This window comes from Tachyglossus aculeatus, chromosome 1, assembly GCF_015852505.1.
Source record: "Tachyglossus aculeatus isolate mTacAcu1 chromosome 1, mTacAcu1.pri, whole genome shotgun sequence".
NCBI lineage: Eukaryota > Metazoa > Chordata > Mammalia > Monotremata > Tachyglossidae > Tachyglossus > Tachyglossus aculeatus.
The window spans coordinates 122,740,181-122,766,765 of NC_052066.1; the positions used below are offsets into that span (position 1 = coordinate 122,740,181).

The window sequence follows — 26,585 nt, forward strand, 5'->3', positions numbered from 1 at the left end:
TTTCCCTTAGTCTTTTAGGTCAACATCTTCGTTTCCTAGCCAGCTGGCGTTTTACCACCCAAATTCTTATTCTCATTCATACCTACTATGTGTTTTAATCATATATGATTTTTCCTTCTGATACTCTATGACATTTTGAGGTGAGGCTCCTTATACACCTGCATTCTTGCTATACAGGTCGTTGTCTTAACATGCATAAATAATGAATGATTCTGTCCGTATCAACCTTCTTTTGCAGTTTCTTTTCCTTTTAGGATGAGCCCAGATGAATGCTGCTACAGATATAGCTGCCTGCACACCCCAGGTAACTTTAGTCTTTTGTTCTTACCTCCCCACTGGGATATTTTTAAACACTTTCCTTTTGGATGCTATTTTCAACTGAGATTTTTTTTTTTTTAATTCCTGTTCCAGACTGAGTATATTGTTGCCAAGACTGACAATAATGTTGCCAGGAGTGCTATACCAACCTTTATTCTCTTTGAATTTTATATTGCCTTTTCCTGATAATTTCACTTTCACTCAGAATTGCCTCGATGACAGTTGCTTCTTGGAACTTAGTATACAACAATAAATTAGGAATGATAATTCCAAATTCCTGCATGTTTCCTCTTTTGTTACCAACTCAATGGTCCAGAGATTCACCTTCCTTTCACACTGCTATCAGTTTTCCCCAATCTTTATTTTTTACAAAAATAACTTTGATTTTCTGATGTCCAGTTTTTATCAATTATTATAAAAATTCATGTTACACATTATTATATTATAATCATTATTTATAATGATAATGATACTAATTATTATGTCATCTGTTATCATTATTAATGATAATAATAATTGTGGTATTTGTTAAGCACTTACTATGTGCCAGGCACTGTACTAAGCGCTGGGGTGAATACAAGCAAATTGGGATGGACACAGTATCTGTCCCACATGGGGTTCTCAATGTCGATCCCCATTTTACAGATGCGGGAACTGAGGCCCAGAGACGTGAAGTGACATGCCCAAGGTCACACAGCAGACAAATGGTGGAACCGGTAAGTGCCTACTAGGTGCCAAGTGTACTAAGTGCTGGGGTAGATACAACATAATCAGGTCCCACATGGGGCTCACAGTATAACTTGGAGGAGAAAAAGTACTGAATCTCCATTTTGCAGATGAGGGAACTGAGGCACAGAGAAAATAAGTGACTTGCTCAAGTAAGTGGCAGTAAGTGGGATCAGAACCCAGGTCACCTGATTCCCAGGCATACACTATTTCCACTAGGCCGTGATGCTTCTCAACAAGCCCACTTTCAGGTAGGGACTGTCTCTATCTGTTGCCAAATTGTAATTTCCAAGCCCATAGTACAGTGCTCTGCACACAGTAATCTCTCAATAAATACGATTGAATGAATGAATGAATGAACAATAATAATAATAACCATAGTAATAATAATGATACTAGGGATACCTAACATTATGGTGTTACTATTTTAGAACAATGGCTGGCTTCAGAGGTTGGCCACACTGAGTCACTTAAAGATTTGCCTCCTTTTTGAACTCCATGTGGCACCTCTATATTGCATTGCAGTTTATGCAGGAATAAGGTGATGATATCATTCAGAAGTCCTTCTAAACTTTTCCTGACCAGTCCCCTTTGCCTTGCTCCAGAGCCACTGTCTTACCCTGAAAGGACCCTGTTCACACAGGATGCTTCCAATTGCGAGGACAGTTTCAAACTTTAGCTGCTACCACTTCACAGTCAACCCCATTATAGAAGCAGCATGCCTAGTGAATAGAGTCAGAAGGACCTGGGTTCTAATCCCAGCTCTGCCACTTGTTTGCTGTGTGACCATGGGCAAGTCACTTAACTTTTCTGTGCCTCAACTGCCTCATCTGTTAAATGGGGATTAAGACTGTGAGCTTTATCTGGGACCTGGACTGCGTCCATACTGATTAGCTTGTATGTAACCCAGGGCTTAGTAGAGTGCCTGGCACATAGTAGGAGCTTAATAAATACCATGAAAAAGTCCCCTGGTGGTGTGCTTTAAGTTGGCTGCTTCTCGTACAAACCACCTGAAACCAGACCTGTCTAGAACAGCATTACAAGGATGAGAAACGCAAACAGATAACCTGAAGACCAGGGATTCTTCTCCTGTCAACAGAAATTATTCGCTCTAAGACTTTTGCTCAAATAGAATAGACACTCTGAATTCTGTGCCTTCAGAATAGGACCGTTAAATCTATCTGTACTAAGAGGTAGCACAGATTGTTTAAAATCTTTAAAGTTGAAATAAAAAAGCTGCATGAGTGTATAATGGTATTTTCTTACTTTGAACTCAAAAAATGAACAAGTTCTCTGCTAAGAAATAACTTTGAATATTTGAATTAGCTTTTTAATGGAAATTTCTAGTTTATTAGAGACTGCCTTCTCACCAGGTTTTACCCCAGTAGATAAATTTAATTAATTAATTAAGCAATTAGAGTCAGATAAATTAGTCTTACATGGTCACAATTTATAAATTTAAATAAACTTATTATGATCTTCCACTAGATCACAGTGACTCCCATTAGCTGGAAAAAGTACCATTATTAGCATAGAGAGAAACATACTAAATTATTCTGGGCTGGAATCCAAGAGTCAATGGCTCTACATAATCCAAGTATAAAGTCATTCTTACTATAAGGCTAAGGGTCAAAGCAGTCTCCTATAAAGCTAAATGTGATGTGAAAATACAAAGTGCTCCCTTCCTGGGAGCTAGATAAGAAAAGTATGAAAAATATATATTATGTTATCAACATTGCACCTTCATCAGATACCCTGTAAAAACTGGAAGGTTCTGTCTGACACTGTAGTGTCCACTCTAAACTCCAAAATACCTTTAAGATACCCCAGAATCATTGTGAGGGTTTAGTAAGCATAATAACGCTTAGAACAGTGTTTCACACATAGTAAGCGCTTAACAAATACCATAATAATAATAAAGTAACCTGGAGTAGTTCTCTTGTTCAGGTCCCCAATGAGAATGGGTTTTAATCAACTCCAGGAAACTACACCGAGGCCCTATTTAATTCAGGGTCTCTCCAGGACTTACCCCAGCCTGTAATTCCAATGGGGTCATGTCTATTTTGGCTCAGGCCTGTCTCTCTCCCTTTCCCCATCCTCCCAGAGACATACCTAACAAATACTGCAGTTAAGCGATTCTTATGAGTCAAGCACTGTTCTAAGAACTGCGGAAAATAGAAAATAATCACGACTTGCACAGTCCCTGGCCCACACAAGGCTCACAATCGTAGTAGGTAGGAGAACAGGCACTGGATTCCCATTTTACAAATGAGGTAACTGAGATTCAAAGTTAAGTGACTTGCCCAAGGACACACAGCTGGCACAGGGTAGAGAAGGAATTAGAACCAGATCTTTTTTTAAAATCATTGTTGTTATGTGTCTACTATGTGCCAGAAACTGTACTAAGCACTGGGACATATTCAAGCTAATTAACTTGGACAAAGTCCATGTCCCACATGGGGCTCACAATCTTAATCCCCATTTTACAGATAATGGAACTGAGGCACAGAAAAGTTAAGTGACTTGCCCATGGTCACATAGCAGACAAGTGATGGAGCCAGGATTGGAATCCAGGTTCTTCTGAGTTCCGGACCCATGCTATTTCCACGAGGCCACACTTCTCCTCAAGTAAGTGAATTGTGAATACAGTTGGGGAGGGCCTTTTGATGTCACTCATATGCCCAAATATGATTAGCACACATCATATTTCATGCATGTCTCCCTCCACTCAGAGGACTAAATTATATACTCAAGTGTGAATTTTCTGGGGTTAGGGTTAATCATATAAAACTGTTTGTGGTTTTACAATACTTTGCCAGATTACCTAAGGTATATCTAAGGCATAAAAATATATACTGTGTGATTTTCTTTTAAAAAAAATGGTCCCACTGGCCTAAATCAGCCTTCATTTATTTAGGGAAAGAAAGCACCTATGCCTTAGTTTTTGTGATCCATTAAAGGTAAAAGTATTTCTAACTATAGCCCTTATGCAGTATCACCTCCATAACACCTCACTCCCCAAACTGCTGTTTATCAACTTTACAATAATGCCAACTTTCTTGTGTAATTGTTCAGATTTAGGGTAGAATCCTTTCAAAGCCAAAGCCTTTGTTCATGGTTAATAGTTTCAAATACCATTCTTCTTTTATAATATTTTCCTGTAAGCCTTCCATGATCCTTATTTGGGCCATATTTTTAGTGGGAAATTTGGAACCTGTCTTCTGGAAAATAACGGTGCATCTTGATTCATTTAGTAATTATACATTTACACTATTTTTAAGACATTTTACGTTCTTCAAGCAATGAATTTAAAGTGACACCTGTACTAGGACTTGTGCATTTTGAAGATCTTTTTTAAGTGTATGCTGTCTCTAACTTCTTCAATCATAGGTAAGGAATATCTCCCTCCAAGATAGTATTAAATTGACATTACTTTAAAACATGATGTCCTTCATTTCCACTTTTCATTCATTCATTCAATCGTATTTATTGAGCACTTACTGTGTGCTGAGCACTGTACTAAGCTCTTGGGAAGTACAAATCGGCAACATATAGAGACAGTCCCTACCCAACCATGGGCTCACAGTCTAGAAGGGGGACACAGACAACAAAACAAAACAAGTAGACAGGTGTCAGTACCGTCAGAATAAATAGAATTATAGCTATGTACACATCATTAATACAATAGAGTAATAAATATGTACAAATATACGCAGGTGCTGTGGGAAGGAGAAGGTGGTAGGGCAGAAGGAGGGGGAGGTGATGAGGAGGGGAGGAGTAAGAGAGGAAAAGGTGGGGGGGGCTTAGTCTGGGAAGGTTTCCTGGAGAAGGTGAGCTCTCAGTAGGGCTTTGAAGGGAGGAAGAGAGCTAGTTTGGCGGATGTGTGGAGGGACGGCATTCCTGGCCAGAGTTAGGATGTGGGTCAGGGGTCAACGGTGGCATGAACAAGGCACAGTAAAGAGGATAGTGGCAGAGGAGCGGAGTGTGCGGGCTGGGCTGTAGAAAGAGAGAATGGAGGTGAGGTAGGAGGGGGTGAGGTGATGGGAGAGCTTTGAAGCCGATAGTGAGGAGTTTATTTGGAACATTTTATCTTTAAGAAATGCCACATTAGGTAAGAACAACTCTCCCACCACCTCAGGGCTCTTTTCTGACTTGGGCGATAAAGGAAGCTTAGAGGGACAATGCTAACCATTTCCTCTATCATCCAGCAATCTATTTAAACCCGAGAAGCTAACATTCAGAACTTTCCCCTTTAACAGCCCCAATGCACGCATTGCTTCTTGAATCACTTGATATGTGTGCAACCTCTTATGGTGACAAATTCCATTTGTCCATTCACCATTTTGCTTTAGAATGATCAACTTTCAGCTTCAGAGGTTGCCTCCCAGTGCTAGTGTTGTGGGATTTGGTGACTGGTCCATATTCATAATTTGGGAACCTACAACCATAGTTCTCTATGTGTTTGTTTTTCCATATGGAAGAGTCATAATCCCTTTTTATGGTATTTGTTAGGCGCTAACTAGGTTCCAGGCACCGTACTAAGCCCTGGGATAGATACAAACTAATCAGGTTGGATACAGTCCACGTCCTACATGGGGATCAAAGTCTTAATCCCCATTTTACAGATGAGGTAACAGATGCAGAGAAATGCCTAAAATCACAAAGCAGGCAGGTGACAGAGCCGCTATTTGAACCCAGGTCCTCTGAGTCCTAGACCTGGGCTCTATCCATTAGACCATACTGCTTCTTAGTCTATGCTCATTAATGTCAGGTGTGACTTCAGGAAAGGGAGACTTACACCCAAGAGCCAGTCCCTGGGCCACAAACCTTGGGATATATATATATATATATATGAAGTGATGGCTTTGAAGCTTTAAGAGTCTTGGTCACCTTCTCTCAGTGTCCCCCATCATGCCTGTGCTGCCTTGAGATGTGATATGAACAGGAATAAGTAATATAAGGTTATCTAGACTGGCAGACTGAGTTTTCAGAGTTCCCATGATATTACTTCACCTTGACCCTCAAACAGGAGACCAGATTGACCTTTCTCAACTGTCCCCTGGGGTGCCACAGGTGTTCCTCAAGGGAACCACTGTTAGGTAGTATTTCCGTTATTCCAACCAACCAGGAAGCTGACATGAGTAGGATAGAGTTTACCGTATGCCCAGGCCAACATCAAAGCTTCTCAAGAGTCTTTCGACTAATAAGACAAGAGAAAGAGAGGGAGGGACTCTGTGATCTGGTAAAAGGCCAAAGATGTATTTTATATCTGTAAAGACTTATAAATATTATTTATAATTTAAATCATCAATTAAACTTTTCTACTGGGGTTAAACTCTCACATTCCACAACTACAGGTGGCATTCAAAGTCTATTCTCAGTTGCACAATTTTTAGCATATCTAGCATAGGCCTAGATACAGATTTACATATATACATTTTCACACACCCACAGACATACACACAGGCGGACAATATACATGGGGACCCAGGGCCCTCCAGGGAATGGTAGGTGGACTCCACATCACTGTTCAACCTATCACCAAATCCTATTAGTTCTATACAACTATCCTATCAGTCTTTACAATGACTCTAGAATCTTCTCTTCATCCTCCTGGCCTGGAATGCCCTCCCTCCACACATCTGCCAAGCTAGCTCTCTTCTTCCCTTCAAGGCCCTACTGAGAGCTCACCTCCTCCAGGAGGCCTTCCCAGACTGAGTCCCCTCCTTCCTTTACCCCTCCTCCCCCTCCCCATCCCCCCGCCTTACTTCCTTCCCCTCCCCACAGCACCTGTATATATGCATATATGTTTGTACGTATTTATTACTCTATTTATTTATTTATTTTATTTGTACATATTTATTCTATTTATTTTATTTTGTTAATATGTTTTGTTTTGTTCTCTGTCTCCCCCTTCTAGATTGTGAGCCCACTGTTAGGTAGGGACCATCTCTATATGTTGCCAACTTGTACTTCCCAAGTGCTTAGTACAGTGCTCTGCACACAGTAAGCGCTCAATAAATACGATTGAATGAATGAATGAATGGATGCTCTTTCCTCTCCAACCCAGAAGCTACAAGAGTGATCCCAGCACTTATCATGTGCAGCCTCAACTACTGCATCAGATTCTTCACTGATTTCCTTGCCTCCTTCTCTGCCATCTTCAGTCCATACTTCTTTCTGCTATCTGAATTATTTTTTGTAATATTCAGCCCACAGCTCCCATATACTCAAAAACCTGTCTTGCTACTTCCACTTTACACAGAAACTTTTTACCACCAGCTTTTGGACACTCAATTAGTTCTTCCCCTCCTATCTCACTGATTTCCCACTAAAGCACTTTGCTTCTCAAGCGTCAACTTATTCATTATACCTTGTTCTTACTGCTGACCTCTTACTCACATTCTCCCTCTGGCCTGCACCTCACAGCCCTTCATAACCAAGACATGACCACTCTCCCCAGGGAAGCAGCATGGCTCAGTGGAAAGAGCCCTGGCTTGGGAGCCAGAGGTCATGGGTTCAAATCCCGGCTCTGCCACTTGTCAGCTGTGTGACTTTGGGCAAGTCACTTAACTTCTCTGGGCCTCAGTTCCCTCATCTGTAAAATGGGGATTAAGAACGCGAGTCCCACGAGGGACAACCTGATCACCTTGTATCCCCCTCAATGCTAAGAACAGTGCTTTGCACATAGTAAGCACTTAACAAATGCCATCATCATCCTCTCCCCACCTTCAAAGCCTTTCTAAAATCACACCTAAAAGAGAAGTTCCCTAAGCCCTCATTTTCCTACCCCATTAACCCTCACTTCTTTATTGCTTATACACATGGATCTATACCCCCTATGCAGTTTGATAGTCACCATACCTTCAGTCCCATAGCACTTACACATCCACATACTTTCCCATTTCCCTGTGTGTAAATTATTTTAATACCTGTCTCTCACTAGAGCCTAGAAACTCCTTGTGAGCAGAAATTGCATCTATCAGCTGTATTGTATTTTCTTCTCTCAAGTGCTTAGTACAGTGATCTGCACATAGTAAAAACTCAAAAAATTCCACTGATTGAGATATCACTATTCTTAATATTCATGAGACTGATCTGCCATTTCACATGTGTAGACATTTTACATCTACAAAGAAATTAAACTACTACTAAAAGTTTGTTTGAAGAGTGAAAATTTGGACAGCTGTTAAATGCTGGACCGCCTAAATATTTAACACTCCGGTGGGGGAAAGATAAAACAATTGCTTTAAAACACACTGCATGAGATTTTAAACTCTATGTATTGCTTTTGGATTTACTCCTAAGAAATTTTTAAAAGACCATAACCCCTGCTCAATGGGACTGTATCACTGATGGGTGTAGAATTAATGAGCTTGTCTGCTCATGCTGGTTTTCTGGTTTTTAAAGTTTAGTTTTTCCAATAAAACAATTCCCTACCCCTGAATAGGCTGTCACTTTGGAAATCAGTTTTAAAGTAATAGCACTAAATTCCCACATAAAACCCTTGTACTATAAATGATCAGGGTGGTGAAAATAAACAACAGCAGCTAAGGGATTTCAGCAACTGTCTCACAAAAAGTTTCAGGAGATAAACCAAAGTGCATATACCTCTGGGGCTATTTTCTACCTACCCTGATTGAAGATATCATGCCCCTGAGATGTGACCATTTTGGTAATATTATTAGAAAATAAAGCACTTTCCAAAACACTCTGAACACATCAGCAGTACACTGAGTCAGTAGCCTATCATATACACCAAAATAAATTTTATCCATCAGTATAGATCAATCAATCAATCATATTTATTGAGCGCTTACTATGTGCAGAGCACTGTACTAAGCGCTTGGGAAGTACAAATTGGCAACACATAGGGACAGTCCCTACCCAACAGTGGGCTCACAGTCTAAAAGGGGGAGACAGAGAGCAGAACCAAACATACCAACAAAATAAAATAAATAGGATAGAAATGTACAAGTAAAATAAATAAATAAATAAATAAATAGAGTAATAAATATGTACAACCATATATACATATATACAGGTGCTGTGGGGAAGGGAAGGAGGTAAGACGGGGGGATGGAGAGGGGGACGAGGGGGAGAGGAAAGAAGGGGCTCAGTCTGGGAAGGCCTCCTGGAGGAGGTGAGCTCTCAGCAGGGCCTTGAAGGGAGGAAGAGAGCTAGCTTGGCGGATGGGCAGAGGGAGGGCATTCCAGGCCCGGGGGATGACGTGGGCCGGGGATCGATGGCGGGACAGGCGAGAGGAGTGAGGAGATTAGCGGTGGAGGAGCGGAGGGTGCGGGCTGGGCAGTAGAAGGAGAGAAGGGAGGTGAGGTAGGAGGGGGCGAGGTGATGGACAGCCTTGAAGCCCAGGGTGAGGAGTTTCTGCCTGATTATAGATAGTATAGTATAGTATAGTATAGTATAGTATAGTATAGTATAGTACAGTATAGTATAGTATAGATGATACTAAAAAGCATAATGCATATTTATGCATCTTTTACTTTATTTTCCAGATCCACAGTGAAGTAAATCTGCATTTTAAAGGTCTTTTCCCTATCATTTCTTCAAAATTTAGACTTAAGTTCTAGTGATTATTAGCCAAATATCACAGGGGCAGGATGCCTCTACAGTTTCAATATGCAAATGATCCAATTTTTGTTATGTGAAAGTGCTAAATGGGCAATATCAGCTACACTAATCTTATTTTTTTTCCTTGTATTTAATATAATAGGCCCCAAGAGAAGCAGAAAAGCCAAGAAATGCAGCCATTTTATATCTGGATTGCTAGCTACGTCTGGCGGTCTTCCCATTAAAAAAAATTCAATTAAGAAGTCAAGATGCCCAGTACTTTTTTAGTGGTGTTTGTTAAGCGCTTACTTAACACTTTACTAAGCACTTTACTAAGCACTAGGGTAGATACAAGTTAGATTGGACACAGTCTATGTGCCATGGGACTCACAAGTCTTAGACCCATTTTACAGATAAGGTAACTGAGGCACAGAGAAGTTGAGTGATGTGCTGAAGCACACAAGTGGCACAGCCGATACTAGAACCCAAATACTGCTGACCCCCACGACTGTGCTCTATCTACTAGGATATGCTGCTTCTCTACATTCTCTTCACTATTGCAAATTGACTAAGTACAACCACGTATGTCTATAGTATTTCAGGGATCCCCATCCACTAGAACTTACAGCAAACAAATGCCATTACAATACAAATTAGCATGTACCGATCCTACAAAAATGTGACTTGTTTTGATATTAAATCCTGTATTTAAGAGATGGTGATTGCTTGAGGATTTTCCATTTTAGAAACATTGAGAAATGCTCTTCCTTGATGTGCAGATGAGAAGTAGAGGAGCTTTGGGGTAAAATACTGTTAAAATATAACTTAAATGCCCAGCAAACTCCCATTCATAAACCAAATTTTCGTAGGTGGAAATTGAAAATGTTACCCCAGGTCACACTTTCCTAAGACTGCATTCTTCTTAAAATTCCAAACACAAAACCTAAACTACCAGAGAAAATGGCAGTGAAAAGCTCCAGAACAAGTATTTAAACACCTTCCATAAAACAGATACATTCTCTGCTGTTAAACTGAGACATCATTTAAAATAATGACAAAAATCTTTAATTTTTTAATTTAAAAAATAACTTTTTAAATTCTTCTATATATATAACTCTTTTTAATACAATTTAAAAAATCTATTTCCTTTGATGTGCTTTTCAAGAGTCCCTTTGGTTCCTGTTGATTTCTGTCTGCTTGAAGATCTCAATACTCAATCATTGTCAAAGAGCTTTCTTGAAATTCCCAGCCATTTCACTTCATGAAGGCATCACTTTGTATCATTCAAGTAGCTTTCTGCAACAGATTCCAAGCTCTTGGATGACATGAGACCTGATCCTGCTAGTGAGCAGGACCCACATTCCTCAGGCTTTAAAGGTGCATTCTCTTATCAAGCCTCTAAGGACTAATCACTAAACAACTGGAGCTCAGTTATGACAACATTCATGGAAAGTAAAGAAAAGGGTGGAGGGGCAGGGAGAACAGACTCTCAAGGTTTCAGTATTTGGCTATCAATCAATCAATCAATCACTTAGTCATATTTATTGACTGCTTACTTTGTGCAGAACATTGACTGAGCACTGAGGAGAGTACAATATAACAGAATGGGTAGCAGGTAAACTCCTTGCCTCCCACAGGGAGCTTACTGTCTAGAGGAAACATATATATACATATATATATGTATATAAGTGCTGTGGGGATGAGGGTGGGGTGAGTAAAGGCTGCATGCAAATCCAAGGGCAAGGGTCATGCAGAACTGGAGTGGGAGAAGAGGAAATGAGGACTTAGCCATGGAATGCCTCTTGGAGGAAATGTGCATTTAATAAGGCTTTCAAGGTGGGAAGAGTGATCTTCTGTCAGATATGAAGAGGAAGGGTTTTTCAGGCCAAAGGCAGGATATGGGAGAGGTCAGTGGTGAAGTAGACAAGATCAAGATACAAAATCAATGTTGGCATTAGAAAAGTGAACTGTACATGCTGGGGTGTAGTATGAAAGCAATGAGGTAAGGTAGGAGAGGGCAAGGTGACTGAGTACTTTAAAGCCTATGGTAAGGAGTTTCTGTTTGAAGTGGAAGTGAATGGGTAACCACTGGAGGTCCTTGAGGAGTGGGGAAATGTGGATTCAACAGTTTTGTAGAAAAGGGATCCAGGGAGCAGTGACGTATGGACTGGAGTGGGGAAAGACAGGAGGCAGGGAGGGTAGCAGTAGGCCTATGTGGTAAACAAAGTGGGATAAGTATTTGGATTAATGTGGTAGCAGTTTGAATGGAGAAGGAAGTGTGGATTTTAGTGATGTTCTGAAGGTTGAAATGACAGAATTTGGTGACAGATTGACTATGTGGGTTGCATGAGAGAGATGAGTCAAGGAAAATGCCAAGGTTACGAGCTAGTGAGACATGGAGAATGATGACTGCATATAGGAATAGGAAAGTCAGGGGGAGAACAGGGTGGGTAGAGAAGGAGTTCTGTTTGGACATGTTAATTCTGAGGTGTCATCAGGGCATCCAAGTAATGATATCCTGAAGGCAGGAAGAAATATGAGACTACAGAGCAGGAGAGAGATCAGTGCTGGAGATCAGGGTTGGGAATCATCCACGTAGAAATGGTAGCTGAAGCTATGGCAAAGAATGAGTTCTCCAAGGGAGTGGGTCTAGATGGAGAACAGAAGAGGACCCTGAACTGAGCCTTGAGGGACTCCCACAGTTACGGGGTGGGAGTCAGGAAAGGAGCATATAACAGAGACTGAAAATTAGCAGCCGGAGAAATAGGAGGAGAACCAGAAGAGGAGAGTGTCAGGGAAGGAAGGTTGGACAATGTTTCCAGGAGAAGGGGGTGGCCCACAGTGTTGAGGGCAGCTGAGAGGTCGAAGAGGATTAGGAGGCCATTGTATTTCACAAGAAAGATTATCGGTGACCTTTGAGAGGACAGTTTTTATGGAGTTGAGGAGGTGGAAGCCAGATTGGAAGGGGTCAGTTAAAGAATTAGAGGAGAAGAAGTGAAGGCAGTGGTTGTAGACAACTCACTCAGAGCATGGAGATGATTGGTAGAAGGGAGATGGGACAATAACTGAAGGGTGTCATGATGTTAAGAAAGGGTTATTTTAGGAGCAAGGATACATGGTCATGGCTGTTCTTTGAACATCCGTACAGACTGTCTTTGAATTTCCATCTGACTTAATTTTTCTCTGCCTGCCTTGGCTACCTTCTTCTTGATATCAGGTGAGGCAGTCCTAACCACTAGGTACAAACTACGCTTTGGTGTTGGTTTTAGGCCACCTTTGTTTCCTGACAAGTATCCAGTTATCACTTCTTGGCACCTCAGATCATTTCTACACCAGGTGCAATACTTGGCTGGTAGAAACCAAACATGTTAACAACATCAGCAATTTGCAGAGTAACTGGACTGGAAAGATACTCAACCTTTCAAAGTACATAATTATTGGCACTGCCTTTTTGCCTCGTGCATTTGCTACACACGCAGCAAGGAGTGGAGGAGGATGGAAGACTGCCTTTAGATCTGCCTTCAAATGCTGGGGAACAGGCTGAACTAGACTACTGCAAAACCCTGTCTTGATCAGCCTCCTTGCTGACCTCCCTGCCTCCTGCCTCTCCCATTCCAGTCCATAGTTCATTCTGCTGTCCAGATCCCTTTTCCACAAAACCATTCAGTCCATGTGTCCCCACTCCTCAAGAACCTCCAGTGGTTGCCCATCCACCTCCACATCAAACAGAAATTCCTTGCAATTGGCTTTAAAGCACTCAATCACCTTGGCCCTTACCTTACTGCTTTATTACTATAACCTAGCACGCACGCTTGACTCCTCTAATGCCAGCCTACTCACTGTACCTCAATCCCTTGGCCTCTGGCCTGCATTGTCCTCCCTCTTCACACACAACAGACAATCACTCTTCCCATCTTGAAACACTTATTAAAAGCACATCTCCTTCAGGAGGCCTTCCCTGATTAAGTCCTCATTTCCTCTTCTCCCTCTCCATTCTGTGTCACCCGTACACTTGGATTTACACCATTTATTCACCTATCCCTTAGCCCCACAGCACTTATGAACATATCTGTAATTTATTTATTTACACTGAAGTCTGTCCCCCCATCTAGACTGTAAGCTCCGTGTGGGCAGGGATTGTGTCTACCACCTCTGTTAAATTGTACCTTCCCAAGCGTTTAAAACGGTGCTCTGGACAAGGTAAGTGCTCAATCAATATGATTGATCGAATGGTTTTTGCCTACCCATTGGCTTACTCTTAGTCATTGTATTGCAAGGTCTCCAGGCAAGACCCTCTAATGAGTCAATGTTGAGTTTAGGGAGTCAATGCATGTTTTCTAGTACCTACCTCATTCAGAGTGAGCAGTGAGCCCTCTAAATAGGGTCCAAAGCTTTGCTTCACCAAGTTAGAGTTCCCTTCATCAGTTATCAAATTGCATCAGACTCCTCACTGATCCTTCCTGCATCCAGGCCTTCCCCTCTGCTGCCCAGATCATTCTAATAAAATAACACTTTGTGCATGTCTCCCTCCTTCTCAAAATCCTCCAATTGTTGCTCTTTCCTCCGTGCATAAGCAAAATCACTTCAGTCAGTCGATGATATTCACTGAACACTTATTATGTGCAGAACACAGTGCTGACCATCAACTTCAAGGCTCTCAGCCAACTCTTTTCTCCCTACTTAGCCGCATTCCTCTCCCAAAACAATGTATCCCACACACATCACTCCTCGAAAGTAAGTTCATTCATTCAATTGTATTTACTGAGCACTTACTGTGTGCAGAGCACTGTACTAGGCGCTTGGGAAGTACAAATTGGCAACATATAGAGACGGTCCCTACCCAACAACAGGCTCACAGTATAGACAGTTCCTCCACTATAATAATAACTATAGTATCCGTTGAGTGATTACTATGTGCCAGGCACTGTACTGAGCGCTAAGATGGATACAAGCATATCGGGTTGGATACAGTCCCTGTCCCACATGGGGCCCACACTCTCAATCCCCATTTTACAGATGAGTAACAAACACAGAGAAGTGAAGTGACATGCCCAAGGTCACACTGCAGACAAGTGACAGCGCTGGGATTAGAACCCATGATCCTCTTGTGCAAGTAGTTCTGGGAAACAGCTACCATGTAAGGTCTATCAGTACCATAGATATGAAATGGAAAGTTCTAAATCATCAGACTGGCATTTCCCAAAGCCACATTACATTCATATATCTATGCAAAAATCTCTGTTTTTGGGAAGATACAGCTCGTTAGGGGCAGGAAATGTGTCTGTTTCCTGTTCTATTGTATGCTCCCAAGCGCTTAGTATAGTGTTCTGTACACAGTAAGCACTCATCAATTACCACTGAATGAATGAATAATTTCAAAGCCTGCCCATCACTCCATAGATTTTGGCAGGTTGATTTTTGTGTTCGATCGCATCAGCCATCACCACGAAATCAAAATCACACTTCAATTGCTATCATCAATTTCTTTCTCAAACTCACCCTTGATCTATCAAATATATCTGCCAGTGCTGCCACTTTCCTGCTCTGCGATTTCGGCAAGTCACTTAACCTCTCTGTGCCTAAATGACTTCATATGTAAAATGGGGATTAAATAACTGTCTTCCCTTTGAGTCTCTAAATGGGTAAATGGTATTTGTTAAACGCTTAGTACACACGATATTCACATTTGACATGTGCCCCATCCTCAACCCCACAGCACTTACATAGATATCTTTAAATGATATATTATGAATTACTTATTCACATTAATGTCTGTCTCTCCCTCTAGACTATACGCTCTTTATGAGTAGGGAATGTGTCTGCTAATTCTGTTGCACTGTACTCTCCCAAGAATTTAGCACAGTTCTCTGCATATAGTAAGCACACAATAAATACTACTGATTGATTTATTGATATGCCAAGCACTATACTAAGAGATGGGGTGGAAACGAGATAATCAGGTACCACATTGGGCTCACAGTTTAAGTAGGAGGATGAACAAGTATTCAATGCCCATTTTGCAGATGAGGTAACTGAGGCACAGAGAAGTTAAGTGACTTGCTCAAGGTCACAGAGCAGAGAAGTGGCAAACCTGGGATTAGAACCCAGGTCCTCTTACTCCAGGCCTTGCTCTTTCCACTAGGCCACACCGCTTCTAGGGACTGTAGGGATTGCATCTGTCCTGATTCTGATTATCTGGTATCTATCCCAGTGCTTAGTACAGTGCTTGGTGCATAGAAAGCACTTAAATATCATCATCATTATCATATAAGACAAAACTTGTCAGGTTTTACTCGCCTTGTTCTTATATCATCTGGTAGAGTCAAGTACAATATAAACATAGGACAAACCCAATAACTGGTTGAATATTCCCCTGAATCCAGCAGTCTTCTTCCTTATAATGATCAAGTTAAAATCCTCTCAGTCTCGGTGAATGTTTAATATTAAACATGAGTCTCTATGCCTGATTAATTGCGAAACTGCAAAACTGGTAAAATTAAGACTGTTTTAGTGACAAATGCCTAACAGCATTTTTGTTTTAACATCTAATTTTTATGAGATTCCACTAGCACTAATTTTAAAGGATGCCATTTTATTTTTAAACTTTTTAACTTTTTATATACTTGCCAGCCACGGGGCTCATTTTATTACCATCTCTATTTTACTTAACAGTGGAGAAGAAATTAAACATATTCAGCACTACAAAACAAACTATAAAGGCAGATTAGTAAATTCCACCCCACAATTAAAAATACAGCTAGCTTGTACAGCTCATGGCTACTGTCCAGGACATCGTTTGCAGGTCTTATCAGAAGAAAATCTGGTTTTCAAGTCATACTTCTGACTGAGAACATAGTTTTTAATGGCTTATTTTTATTATGTATATATTAACAAAGCTAAACATTTATCAGATTCTCATTCTTGTACTTTATAAAATTTGCTGCATTTTATCAAGTGGATAAATGTGCATATCTTTGCATTCTGCCCTTTATACACTATAATGTCATGACTAAGGTGGAATAAAGACTGTTATTGCTGAATATCAAGCTCCGCTTGTTCCTGGAAAGGACTGCAAATTGACACACTTTCAGAGAGCAGCATTTCTATCAGTCTCAGTCTTGAGTTCAACACAGAGAAATGCAGCCATGTAACAATGTGGCTACGTAGGAAACATCCATATTTTGGTCTCTGCCTGTAGGTAGAATCAGATACTTGAAAATTCTACCTAGAAGATCACTCAATTAAAGATGTGAAATTGTATCACCATTCCAAATGGCCAATAATTATTTTAAAGGGAATACTGAAATCTGATGTAGGGATTGAATAAGAAAGCAAAGAAGAGAAATAGACATGAAAGAAGTGCAACCAGTTCTTTTTTAATTCAAGGGCTGCATTCTGCAAAAGCCTGTTTACAAACTGTTTCTTTCAACACCATACAGCACACGACATTCAAACAGACTTGTGCTGTCAAACAAATATCCTCTATCAATCAATTGATGGTATTGAATATTTTCTGTATACAGAGCACTGTACTAAGTATTTGGGAAAATATAGCACAAGAGGATAGAAATACATGACCCCTGCCCCAAGGGGACATACAGACTAGAAAGGCATTACAGGCATTAAAATAAGTTACAGATGAATGCATCCATAAGTACCATGGGGCTGAGGTAGGGATGAATATCAAAGTCTTAAAGGGAAAAGACTTACATGCATGGTGCTGCAGAAAGGAGGCCAAATATGTGAAGGGAGGGCTAACAGTGCTCTAGTCAAAACATCCAGAGAAAACATGCACTTCGGCAGAAATGATTGCAAAGTGTTGTGACCTTGAATAGACATTTCTCATTCAACAAGTCCCAAGTGAGGAAGTGGCAAACCATGTGTATGATATATAATCAGAAGTCATCCTGAAGAACGTCAAGTCCAGAAAAAAAAATTTTGAATTTTTCAAAACACAAAAATTATTTTTTCTCCAAACTCATAGTTAATCGGGTTGTTTTTTCATACGCAGTAGTGCTCTAAAGAGTCCTACCTATGAATTTGTAGGTTAACGTACTTAAAAGTGCAGTGCAAGAGTTTAGTTCAGTGATCTGCACACAGTAAGCGCTCAATAAATACAGTTGAATGAATGAAAAGTAACATTAATGGTCTTCCCCATTAGATTGAAAGTTCTTCAGGGAAAGAACACATCTTTTAGTTCTGATGCATGTTCCCAGCTAAATAGTACAGAAATCTGCACCTGTAATCTCTCAATAAATGGTGCTGCTGCTGCTGTTTATGATAATGTCAGTGATACTTTCTTCATTGCAAAAGCCAAAAAATTAGCCAAATAATGACGACTTAAACATAATTAACTAGCTACAGAAGAGGTTTTTAATGTTTTTAATTAAGAATATGCCTATACATATTGTATATGTATAGATATATATTCATCTATATAAACACACATATATACATATATGTATGTATATATATTTCCCTTTATATTAAAATAAGGCACTACAGTGTAATTCACTTATGAGTGTGTGTGTGTGTGTGTGTGTGTGTGTGTGTGTGTGTGTGTGTGTGTGTGTGACTAAAAAGGTCAATGGGACTCCACAGTCCCAGCCACACTGAGAACACAAAAAGCCTGACCCTGCTTCCTTGTCAAAGTAGTAAATGAATGAATCAATGATATTTACTGAGTGCTTAATGTGTACACAGCACCCTGCTAAGCACTTGGGAGAAGACAATGCAATACAGCTAGTGGACAAAATCCCGGCCAACAAGGACTTTACTTAACCCATTCCTAGTCACTTGTTTCACCAACCCAGAGTGATGCTTGCAAATGCAAGTGCTAAAATGAGGAAAGAGAAAAACGGAAAATACAAAAGGCATATTAGAAGGTATTTGCTTAAACATCATCCTAGTACTTTCTGTTTGTGTTGTTTTGATGATTTTACTTCATTTGAAGGAGTAAAAAACACAGACGTGCAGCTTGCAAATATTCTGTGACAAAATGAAGTAAAGTTCAGTTCATCCTTAAAGTAAGAGTCTTAAAGGCCCAAATCACTTGTGCCAAGTCCACCCGGACGATTTTCCATTTCATCTCATGGAATAAGAGCTCTATCAAATTCTGCTTTTTTTCCTGCAAAGTTTGCCTCCTCTTTCCCTCCTCCACTGCAAATATCCTTGGGCAATTAATAAAATGTTCTTCTCCCTCCATTAGAGAGCCAATCATTCCTCATAATCCTTCTTTTATTACCTTACCTTCCTTCTTTTATATCTCTCATCCTTAATGTTAAGGCCATATTACCCAAACATCCTTCTGCTCCCACACTCAACTTTCTGGCTTCACATCAAACATTTGTTTACTTCACTTAACAGGACCAATTTGTATCAGCTCACCTGATAATCACACTTTTACCTTAATTTCAAATTTCTCCTTCTGACAAATGTTTCTACCATGAGAATATCCCAAAAGAAAGTAAATATCACACTGTGAATAATCAATAAATATTGCTGAAAGGTTCTTTTAGAGAAACTCAGAGCTAGGTGAGGGACAGAGTTTTTTTAGGAAAAATAATAAACGAATAGTATTTACTGAGCATCTTCTAATAATAATAATGGTGGTATTTGTTAAGCACTCACTATGTGCCAGGCACTGTATTAACGTTGGGATAGACACAAGCAAATCAAGTGGACACACTCTCTGTCCCACGCGGGGTTCAAAGTCTGACGCCCCATTTTACAAAGGAAGTAGCTGAAGCACAGAGAAATGAAGTGATTTGCCCAAGGTCACACAGCAGACGAGTGGCAGAACTGGGATTAGAACTCAAGACCATCTGACTTCCTAGCCCGTGATCTATCCACTGATCATATTCTTTTAAGTGTATAATACTGTACTAAACTCTTGGGAGAGGACAAATAAGAGGTGCTATCTCTTCCTCACGTGGGATGAACTCTAAATTCATTTATAAATCATTATCTCTGAAAAATCAACCTGAAGTTCCATTTCTCTTAGGAATATTGCCCAAGCCATCCAAAAGAAATTCCTTCAGTCTGGAAGTTCCAGGAAGTGACATCTGGGAAAAGGATTTTGTGTTGAATTTTGTGTTCTTGAGAAAATCCTCCCTTCACAGAGGAAACCCACCAAAACAATCCCACTTAGCTTGTCCATTTTGTCCAATATTGTCACAGAACCAGAGATGATAAAATCATTTGTGGCCAAGATCCCATATTAATAAAGAAAGAAACAGAACTATGATTTAGGGCATTAAGAAAAATGAAAGTGGTAGTTTGTTATCTGAAATCCAAGTCAGAACCAGGTCAGAATTTATATATTTCTTTGGAACTTTTCTGTCAACCAGTGATCTCAAAAAATATATGATTCCATGAGAGTCTTTATTTTGTAGAACATTGAAGTAAAAATGAAGTCCACCAAAGGCTACTTGAAGTAAAGCAGTATCAGAAAAGCAATATGTTTCAAAATATGTTATCTTTATTATAAGACAGAAAGGAAGGATCAACAGCTATTTCAGTATTATTAGAGAAAGCATCAATTATAGGTTTTTGTGTGGATGTGATGTGCCCTATTGAGGGCATATCTCCTCCAAGATGCCTTCCCTGACTATGCCCTCTTCTCCTCTTATGCCACTCTCTTCTGCGTAGCCCTAATTCGTCCCCTTTCTTCATTCCCTCTCCCAGCCCTACAGCACTTATGTACATAACTTCAATTTATGTTTTTATATTAATGTCTGTCTCCCCCTCTAGACTGTAAACTCATTGTGGGCAGGAAATGTGTCTGTATATTATTATATTTACTCTCCCAAATTCTTTGTACAGTGCTCTGCACACAGTAAGCAGTCAATAAATACAACTGAATGAATGAATAGGCAGTAGTAGAGTTGACCTTCAGATCAAAGGCAATGTTGCCAACAGTGAAACTTCACTGATGTGAGAGATACTTTTTTGTTGACTTGGTCTGTGAAAGTACTGTAGGTGCCTCTTCTGGTCCTTGCCACTGCCTTGCCTTGCAGCAGCAAGGATAGAGCATAGTCCTGAGAGCCAGAAGGACCTGGGTTCTAGTCCCAGCTCCACCACTTACCTGCTGTGTGATTTTGGGCAAGTCACATAATTTCTCTGTGCCAACAGTTACCTCATCTGTAAAATGGGGATTAAGACTGTGAACCTCATGTGGGACAGGGACTGTGTCCAATCTGACTAGATTGCATCTACCTCAGTGCTTGGCACATAGTAAGCGCTTTACAAATACCATCATTATTATTCACGGTAGTAGTATTATTGCTCAGACACAGGTGGTTAAAAGGGGAAAGATATGCCCCACTCCAGGAGGACGTGTGTTCGAGTTGGGTTTGTCACAGTGGTTGTGGTTTGCTCTGAGTTTTCTACACTCTCCCACTTAGAGCCCCTGAGATCAGGAGCATGCTTTGCAAGAAAATAATAATGATAACAATAATAACAATAATAATAACAGTGGTATTTGTTAAGCACTTACTATGACAGGCTCTGTTCTAAGTGCTGGGCTGGATATAAGATAAACAGGTTGGATACAGTCCCTGTTTCACAGGGGGCTCACAGTCTTAGTCCCCATCTTACAGATGAGTGCACTGAGGCACAGAGAAGTTAAGTGACTTGCCCAAGCTCACACAGCAGACAAGTGGTAAAGCCGGAATTAGAACCCAGGTCTTTCTGACTTCCAGGACTGTGCTTTATCATCTAGGCTATATGCTTCAAAGAAAACTAGTAGGGACAACACGTGTAGTTGATGGTCACAGAACAGAATATCTCTTAGATCTCAACAGCAGCAGACATCACTTTGCTCTCACCTATTTGATAAGCCATCGTTGAGTAGATATTCTCAGTGGCTGGGTAAGATTTTGGAGATTCTTATCCCGGGAGAGGAAATGTGCAGTGACATCTCCATGTCGGTAGATAATGCTTAAGCTCTTTTGGATGGTGAAAAGGCCATGCCGCCAGAAAACAACTGTGGGAGACCTGATGGAACTGAGTAAGCAGGCAGAAAAGTGGAAGACAAGCTTTGGTGGGAAAGGATTGGTCCATCAGTCTTACCCAGTAAAGTCATTTGGTTGCTATATTTATGGTTGAATTAGGTTGCATTCTGCATGTAGAAAGATTAAAATGCTTAGTTTTTTCTTCATATGAAATTATAGTAATTTGAAATTATCCTCCTTTGAAAAACTGGAGACTTTTATAGTAACAAGAAAACCTCATTCATAAAAACTGAGGGTGCAACTTCTTCATCAGTTTCTAATGAAGACTGCCCTGATGTGTTTATCTAGGCAGTGACCTATCATTGTTCAGTGATCTATTACTAAAGCACTTGGTTTCAATGGCTAAACTAAAGCTGATAGCACTGTTGACACCTATTTCTTGAAAATATTTACTACGAACTTTTTTAAATGTAAAAATTCAATCATTTTTCAGTTAAAAAAATTCCCCAACATGAACAGTACCTACCTATTTTATACATTTTGCTCTATTTCCCTAAAACCTCCTCAAGGTGTATATCAATTAGTTGATCAGGAGAGACAAAACTGTGCATTGTGAATCTCACTGGGCTCTCCCTCCCAAGCTATGTGGTTGATTATTTGTTTTGTCACAATTGTGGACCTCAGGGTGGCACTGATTAAATCTTTCTGGTGGATGCTTCCCTGCCCACATTGGCCCAAGCCACACACAGGGCTATGGTTCCCAGTCCGACCCCTAGCCTTGGCTGTCTCACTCACTGCCAAGCCCTACCCCTCCTCTCCTCTTTCCAGATATCTGCTCCCCACTGTCACTTGCAGCCACCATCCTTCTGGACCCCTGTCCTGGAATATCTACTAGCCAATTTGATCTGCAACTCCCTGCCAAATTGTGTTTTTGGTTTGCAGCTCTTCGGTTACTGAGGGTTGACCACTCCTGATCTAGATTATTTGGAGATGTTGCGTTAACGTATAACCTGAGTTGCTTCTCTTCTTCTTATAACCATGATTAATAACTGATACAGAATTCTCATCACACAATTTTGCATGCAGTAAAGTCTAATTCTGCTGTCAAAATGATGTAGCTGAGCATATAGACATCCCTCAATCCTTCAGGACGGCTCAGGATATTCCCAAATGGCTCGATTAGAGAGGGCATCAGTGTGACAGTTTAGCAGCCCTGACCTGCAAAGTTGAAAACTGTTATTCTCCCTATTTTACCCACTCTTCCATGCCTTTTGGCCATTTCATGGCTCAACTGCATCTGCATCATAAAAATCAATAACTCAACAGTTTTTATTGAAGGCATACTGAGTCTAAACACATTACTGAGTTTGCGAGAATACAACGGAAGCTAAGTGCTTACTGTGTGCAGAGCACTGGAAGTGAATACACAGGCTGTAATTAGAAATGGTATCTATCCCTCAGGGGACTCACAATCTAAGAAATAATTGAAGTAATTCTTAAAGATTACTATATATCAAGGATTGTACTGGTGTTAATCATGTTGGACCTAGTCCCTGACACTACAAGGGCTCACAGTCTTAAATCCCATTTTACAGATGAGGTAACCGGGGCATACAGAAGTGTAGTGACATGCCCAAGGCCACACAGTAGAAAAGTGATGGAGTAAGGATTAGAACCCAGGTCCTCTGACTGCCAAGTCCATGTTTTATCCACTAGAACACCTGCTTCCCTGAACATTTACTCTACTAAATATTTTCCTAACTTCCAATAAATGAGTCTCATTCTGTTTTCAAGTGGCTGTTCACTTTGCTTTACTCTGTCAAAGCAACTTATCATTAGTCTAGGCAAAATGCAAAGAAGGTATTGTTTCTTTTTTTTTCTTTTTAATTACTTATGGCCAGTGTAATCTTTTTGATTTCTGTTTCTCAAGCACCCACTGAATCGATAAAAACTACTCTTTAAGTTAAACATACCAAAACATAACCAGGGATTTAATTAAAGGAGAACATTTTCAGTCAATAAAGCCAATGCCGTACTCACGTTGGAGGAAGGTGGGACTGGTTTTCAGCATTTCTTGGTATTTTGCAGGCAGCGGGCTTCGCCATGTCCCTGACAACACACCTGGGGCGCATGATAGACAGCACAATGCACTATTAATGATAAAAACGGGGAACATGCCTAGAAATCTGATCAGCTGACAAGTCTAACAAACAGACCACTGGCTATCTAAAAGAAAATTTGTGATCCTATGAATTACAAACCCAAATGCTTGGAGAAATCCTCAGGTCACCTAGTTCACTGACCCAGCTCTTTCACTCTCAGAGCAAGAACCACCTATTGAGAGAATCCAATTTGAGATGGTAAGCCTGTTGTGAACAGGGAATATTTCTACCAACTCTGTTAATTGTACTCTCCTAAGTACTTATTACATACAGTGCTCAGCACACAGTAAGCACTGAAGAAATATGATTGATTAATGAATTTATTATTTTAAAAGGCAAAATTTCTAGGCAGCTTCTCTGATGTCAAAATGCTACTGAAACATAGAGCCACTATAAGAAGAAAGCTTCAATCTTAAAAATAGGGCCTGTTAAAGTGACTGTGACTTTGATATGTTTCCCAGTTAGGTAGGCCTGCATCTAGTCTTTCTATTTTATTAAGAGATCTGAGTCTCTCCCCTCCAAAACAAATGCTAGGTCCTTCTATAGGAGGTCCTCCAGATTGTACAATTCTTGTGGGCAGGGAGCATGTCTAACAAAGCAGTTGTATTGTACTCTCCCAAGTGCTTAGTACAGTACACTGCACACAGTAAGTGCTCAAGAAATACCATTGATCCATTGACTGATTGATTGATGGATTGATAGAGCGGAGGGCTTCCCAAGTATTCCACCACTAGTGCCATCAGTGTTGACACAGGAGAAGGGAGGTGGGAAAGTTTACCACTCAAAATGTATTTAATGCTTCAATATACTTAATGAGGGATATTAAGCTCTGTGCTAAAAACAATTCAGGGATCTTGTTCCCTAATCCCACTCATCATAGGATTTTCCTTTCCAAAGACAGTGTAATAACAAACTCCAAAGAGAGTTCACACTAGCACCTTGTCCCACTTAGGGACACAGATCCTCATGTAAAAAGAGTTGGAGGTACAATTCCATATTGACCTCAAAAGACATAGTCTTCTGTAACTGTCCAGGAAGATCTATAGCTTCCCATATCTTTTCAAACTTCCTGAAAAACTGCAATTACTTCATTTTTACTGTGTTCATGGAAAATCTTGTTGTGAAAACTCCAACTGGAACTTGTTAATTTACAAAGTGCAGATGTGGCCGTAGAGCTGTGATTCTTCATCTCGTGACTTCAGTCACTCAACACAAGGCCTGGTCCCCAAGGCCTTGTCAGGTTCTGACTGAATTTGCCAAGTGTTTCAGGAAAATCAGCTAAGAATTAACACTGATCTAACTCCACAGAGTTGTTGAGGGAACCTAGCTTAGCGAGACTAATAATAATAGCCTCCAAAGGCGGAGTTCAGAGAGCAGAAACTGCAGAGTTAACCTCTTCTATTATAGAAAGAAATATTTGATAAGGACATATGGCAACACCCATACCACACACATTCATACGTACCCCAATCACAACTGATGGAAAGAGAATGAATTTTAAAAATCAAGAAATATCCTTCCTGAAAAGCAGATGTGTCCCATTCAATGTTCCATTACACTCTTATTAAATCCTTAAAGATTCAAACTTATAAAAACATATAATAGGAACTGAAGAAAACTGACCACTGCCTCACCAATTATATCTATCAACAGACTGTGAGGAATCAAATATCCAAAAGAAATACTAAAAACTATACTCTTTTGTTCTCTTATGTGCATGAAGACATGGGTCAATACCTATAGACATTTAGGCAGGAAAACTTGAGATTTAACAGTACAAACTGACTTGCACTTGGGACGTTGGAATGGTGAGTGTTGTTGGAGAAAAGGGGAGTAATAATTAATGTCCCATGAGGTGAATTTCATTGCAACAAAAATCTTTTCAGATTCTCATCTTCCTGCAAATATAATTGCTTCAATTCTGATGTACCTACATTACTTTGTGAAGAAGCCTAAAATATCACTGAGTTTATATACTGGCGGTCTTTGCCTTTGGGGAATCATGTGCTTCTTTAATTCCTGGTATTTACTTTAAAGTCAGATTTGGGGGACACCTTTACCCAAAGACATGTGTCACATTATTTGATGTGTAAAAATGTATCACTCTTAATAATGAGTGATAACTAACAAATCAGTGAGGTTGGGTAGAAGTGAAATAAATCATTCAGTCATTTGATGGGCCATCTCTTTGTTAATCAGAAGTATACATTTGCTAACCATAACACACACACACACACGCGCACGCGCACGCGCACACACACACACACACACACACACACACACACACACACACACACACACACACACACACACACAAACCACCCCCACCACACACCCCCAAACAATATATATTGAGCTCCACCTTCATGGGCTATTATTATTGGTCTCTGGAATCTGGGTTCCCTCTGCATAATTTTGTGGGGTTAGATTCAAGGATAATTCTTAACTGGTCTAATGTTAAGTGTGAGATTTTAATGTATTTATTCTAGTTACCAACTACATAAGTCTGATTAACAAAGAGATAGGTCATCAAATATATACATATATATACACACATATATATATACATATATGCACATATATGTATGTGTATATATATATATATATATATATATATATATATATATATATATATATATATTTCCTGTGGGGCTTCATGTTGTGTGAGATTATAATGTATTTAAAAATTAGTTCCCATGTCCTTCCAAGACCCCTGTGTTTTGTTCCATTTATAGAGACTGGTTCTGTGCTATATTAGTTTTCTACTATATTAATATTAATTGTAAATCCTTGGGTAAAAAGAACACACCAAAAATATATGATTTTAAAGTCTACCAACTCCATTATACTGTAC

At 40.0% G+C, this 26,585-nt stretch overlaps 1 protein-coding gene across 16 annotated transcripts in view; it reads right to left on the reverse strand.

Moving 5' to 3' along the window:
• Nucleotides 1-26,585, reverse strand: part of RIMS1 (regulating synaptic membrane exocytosis 1) — a 554,640-nt gene that overhangs the window by 417,329 nt on the left and 110,726 nt on the right. For 12 of the 16 annotated variants that reach the window (XM_038748657.1, XM_038748651.1, XM_038748642.1 and 9 more), the window contains exon 2: nt 23,610-23,690. The exons of the other annotated variants lie outside the window; for them this stretch is intronic. In XM_038748657.1, the coding sequence (XP_038604585.1) occupies nt 23,610-23,690 (81 nt within the window). The remainder of the gene's footprint in view (nt 1-23,609; nt 23,691-26,585) is intronic. 16 annotated transcript variants of the gene reach the window in all.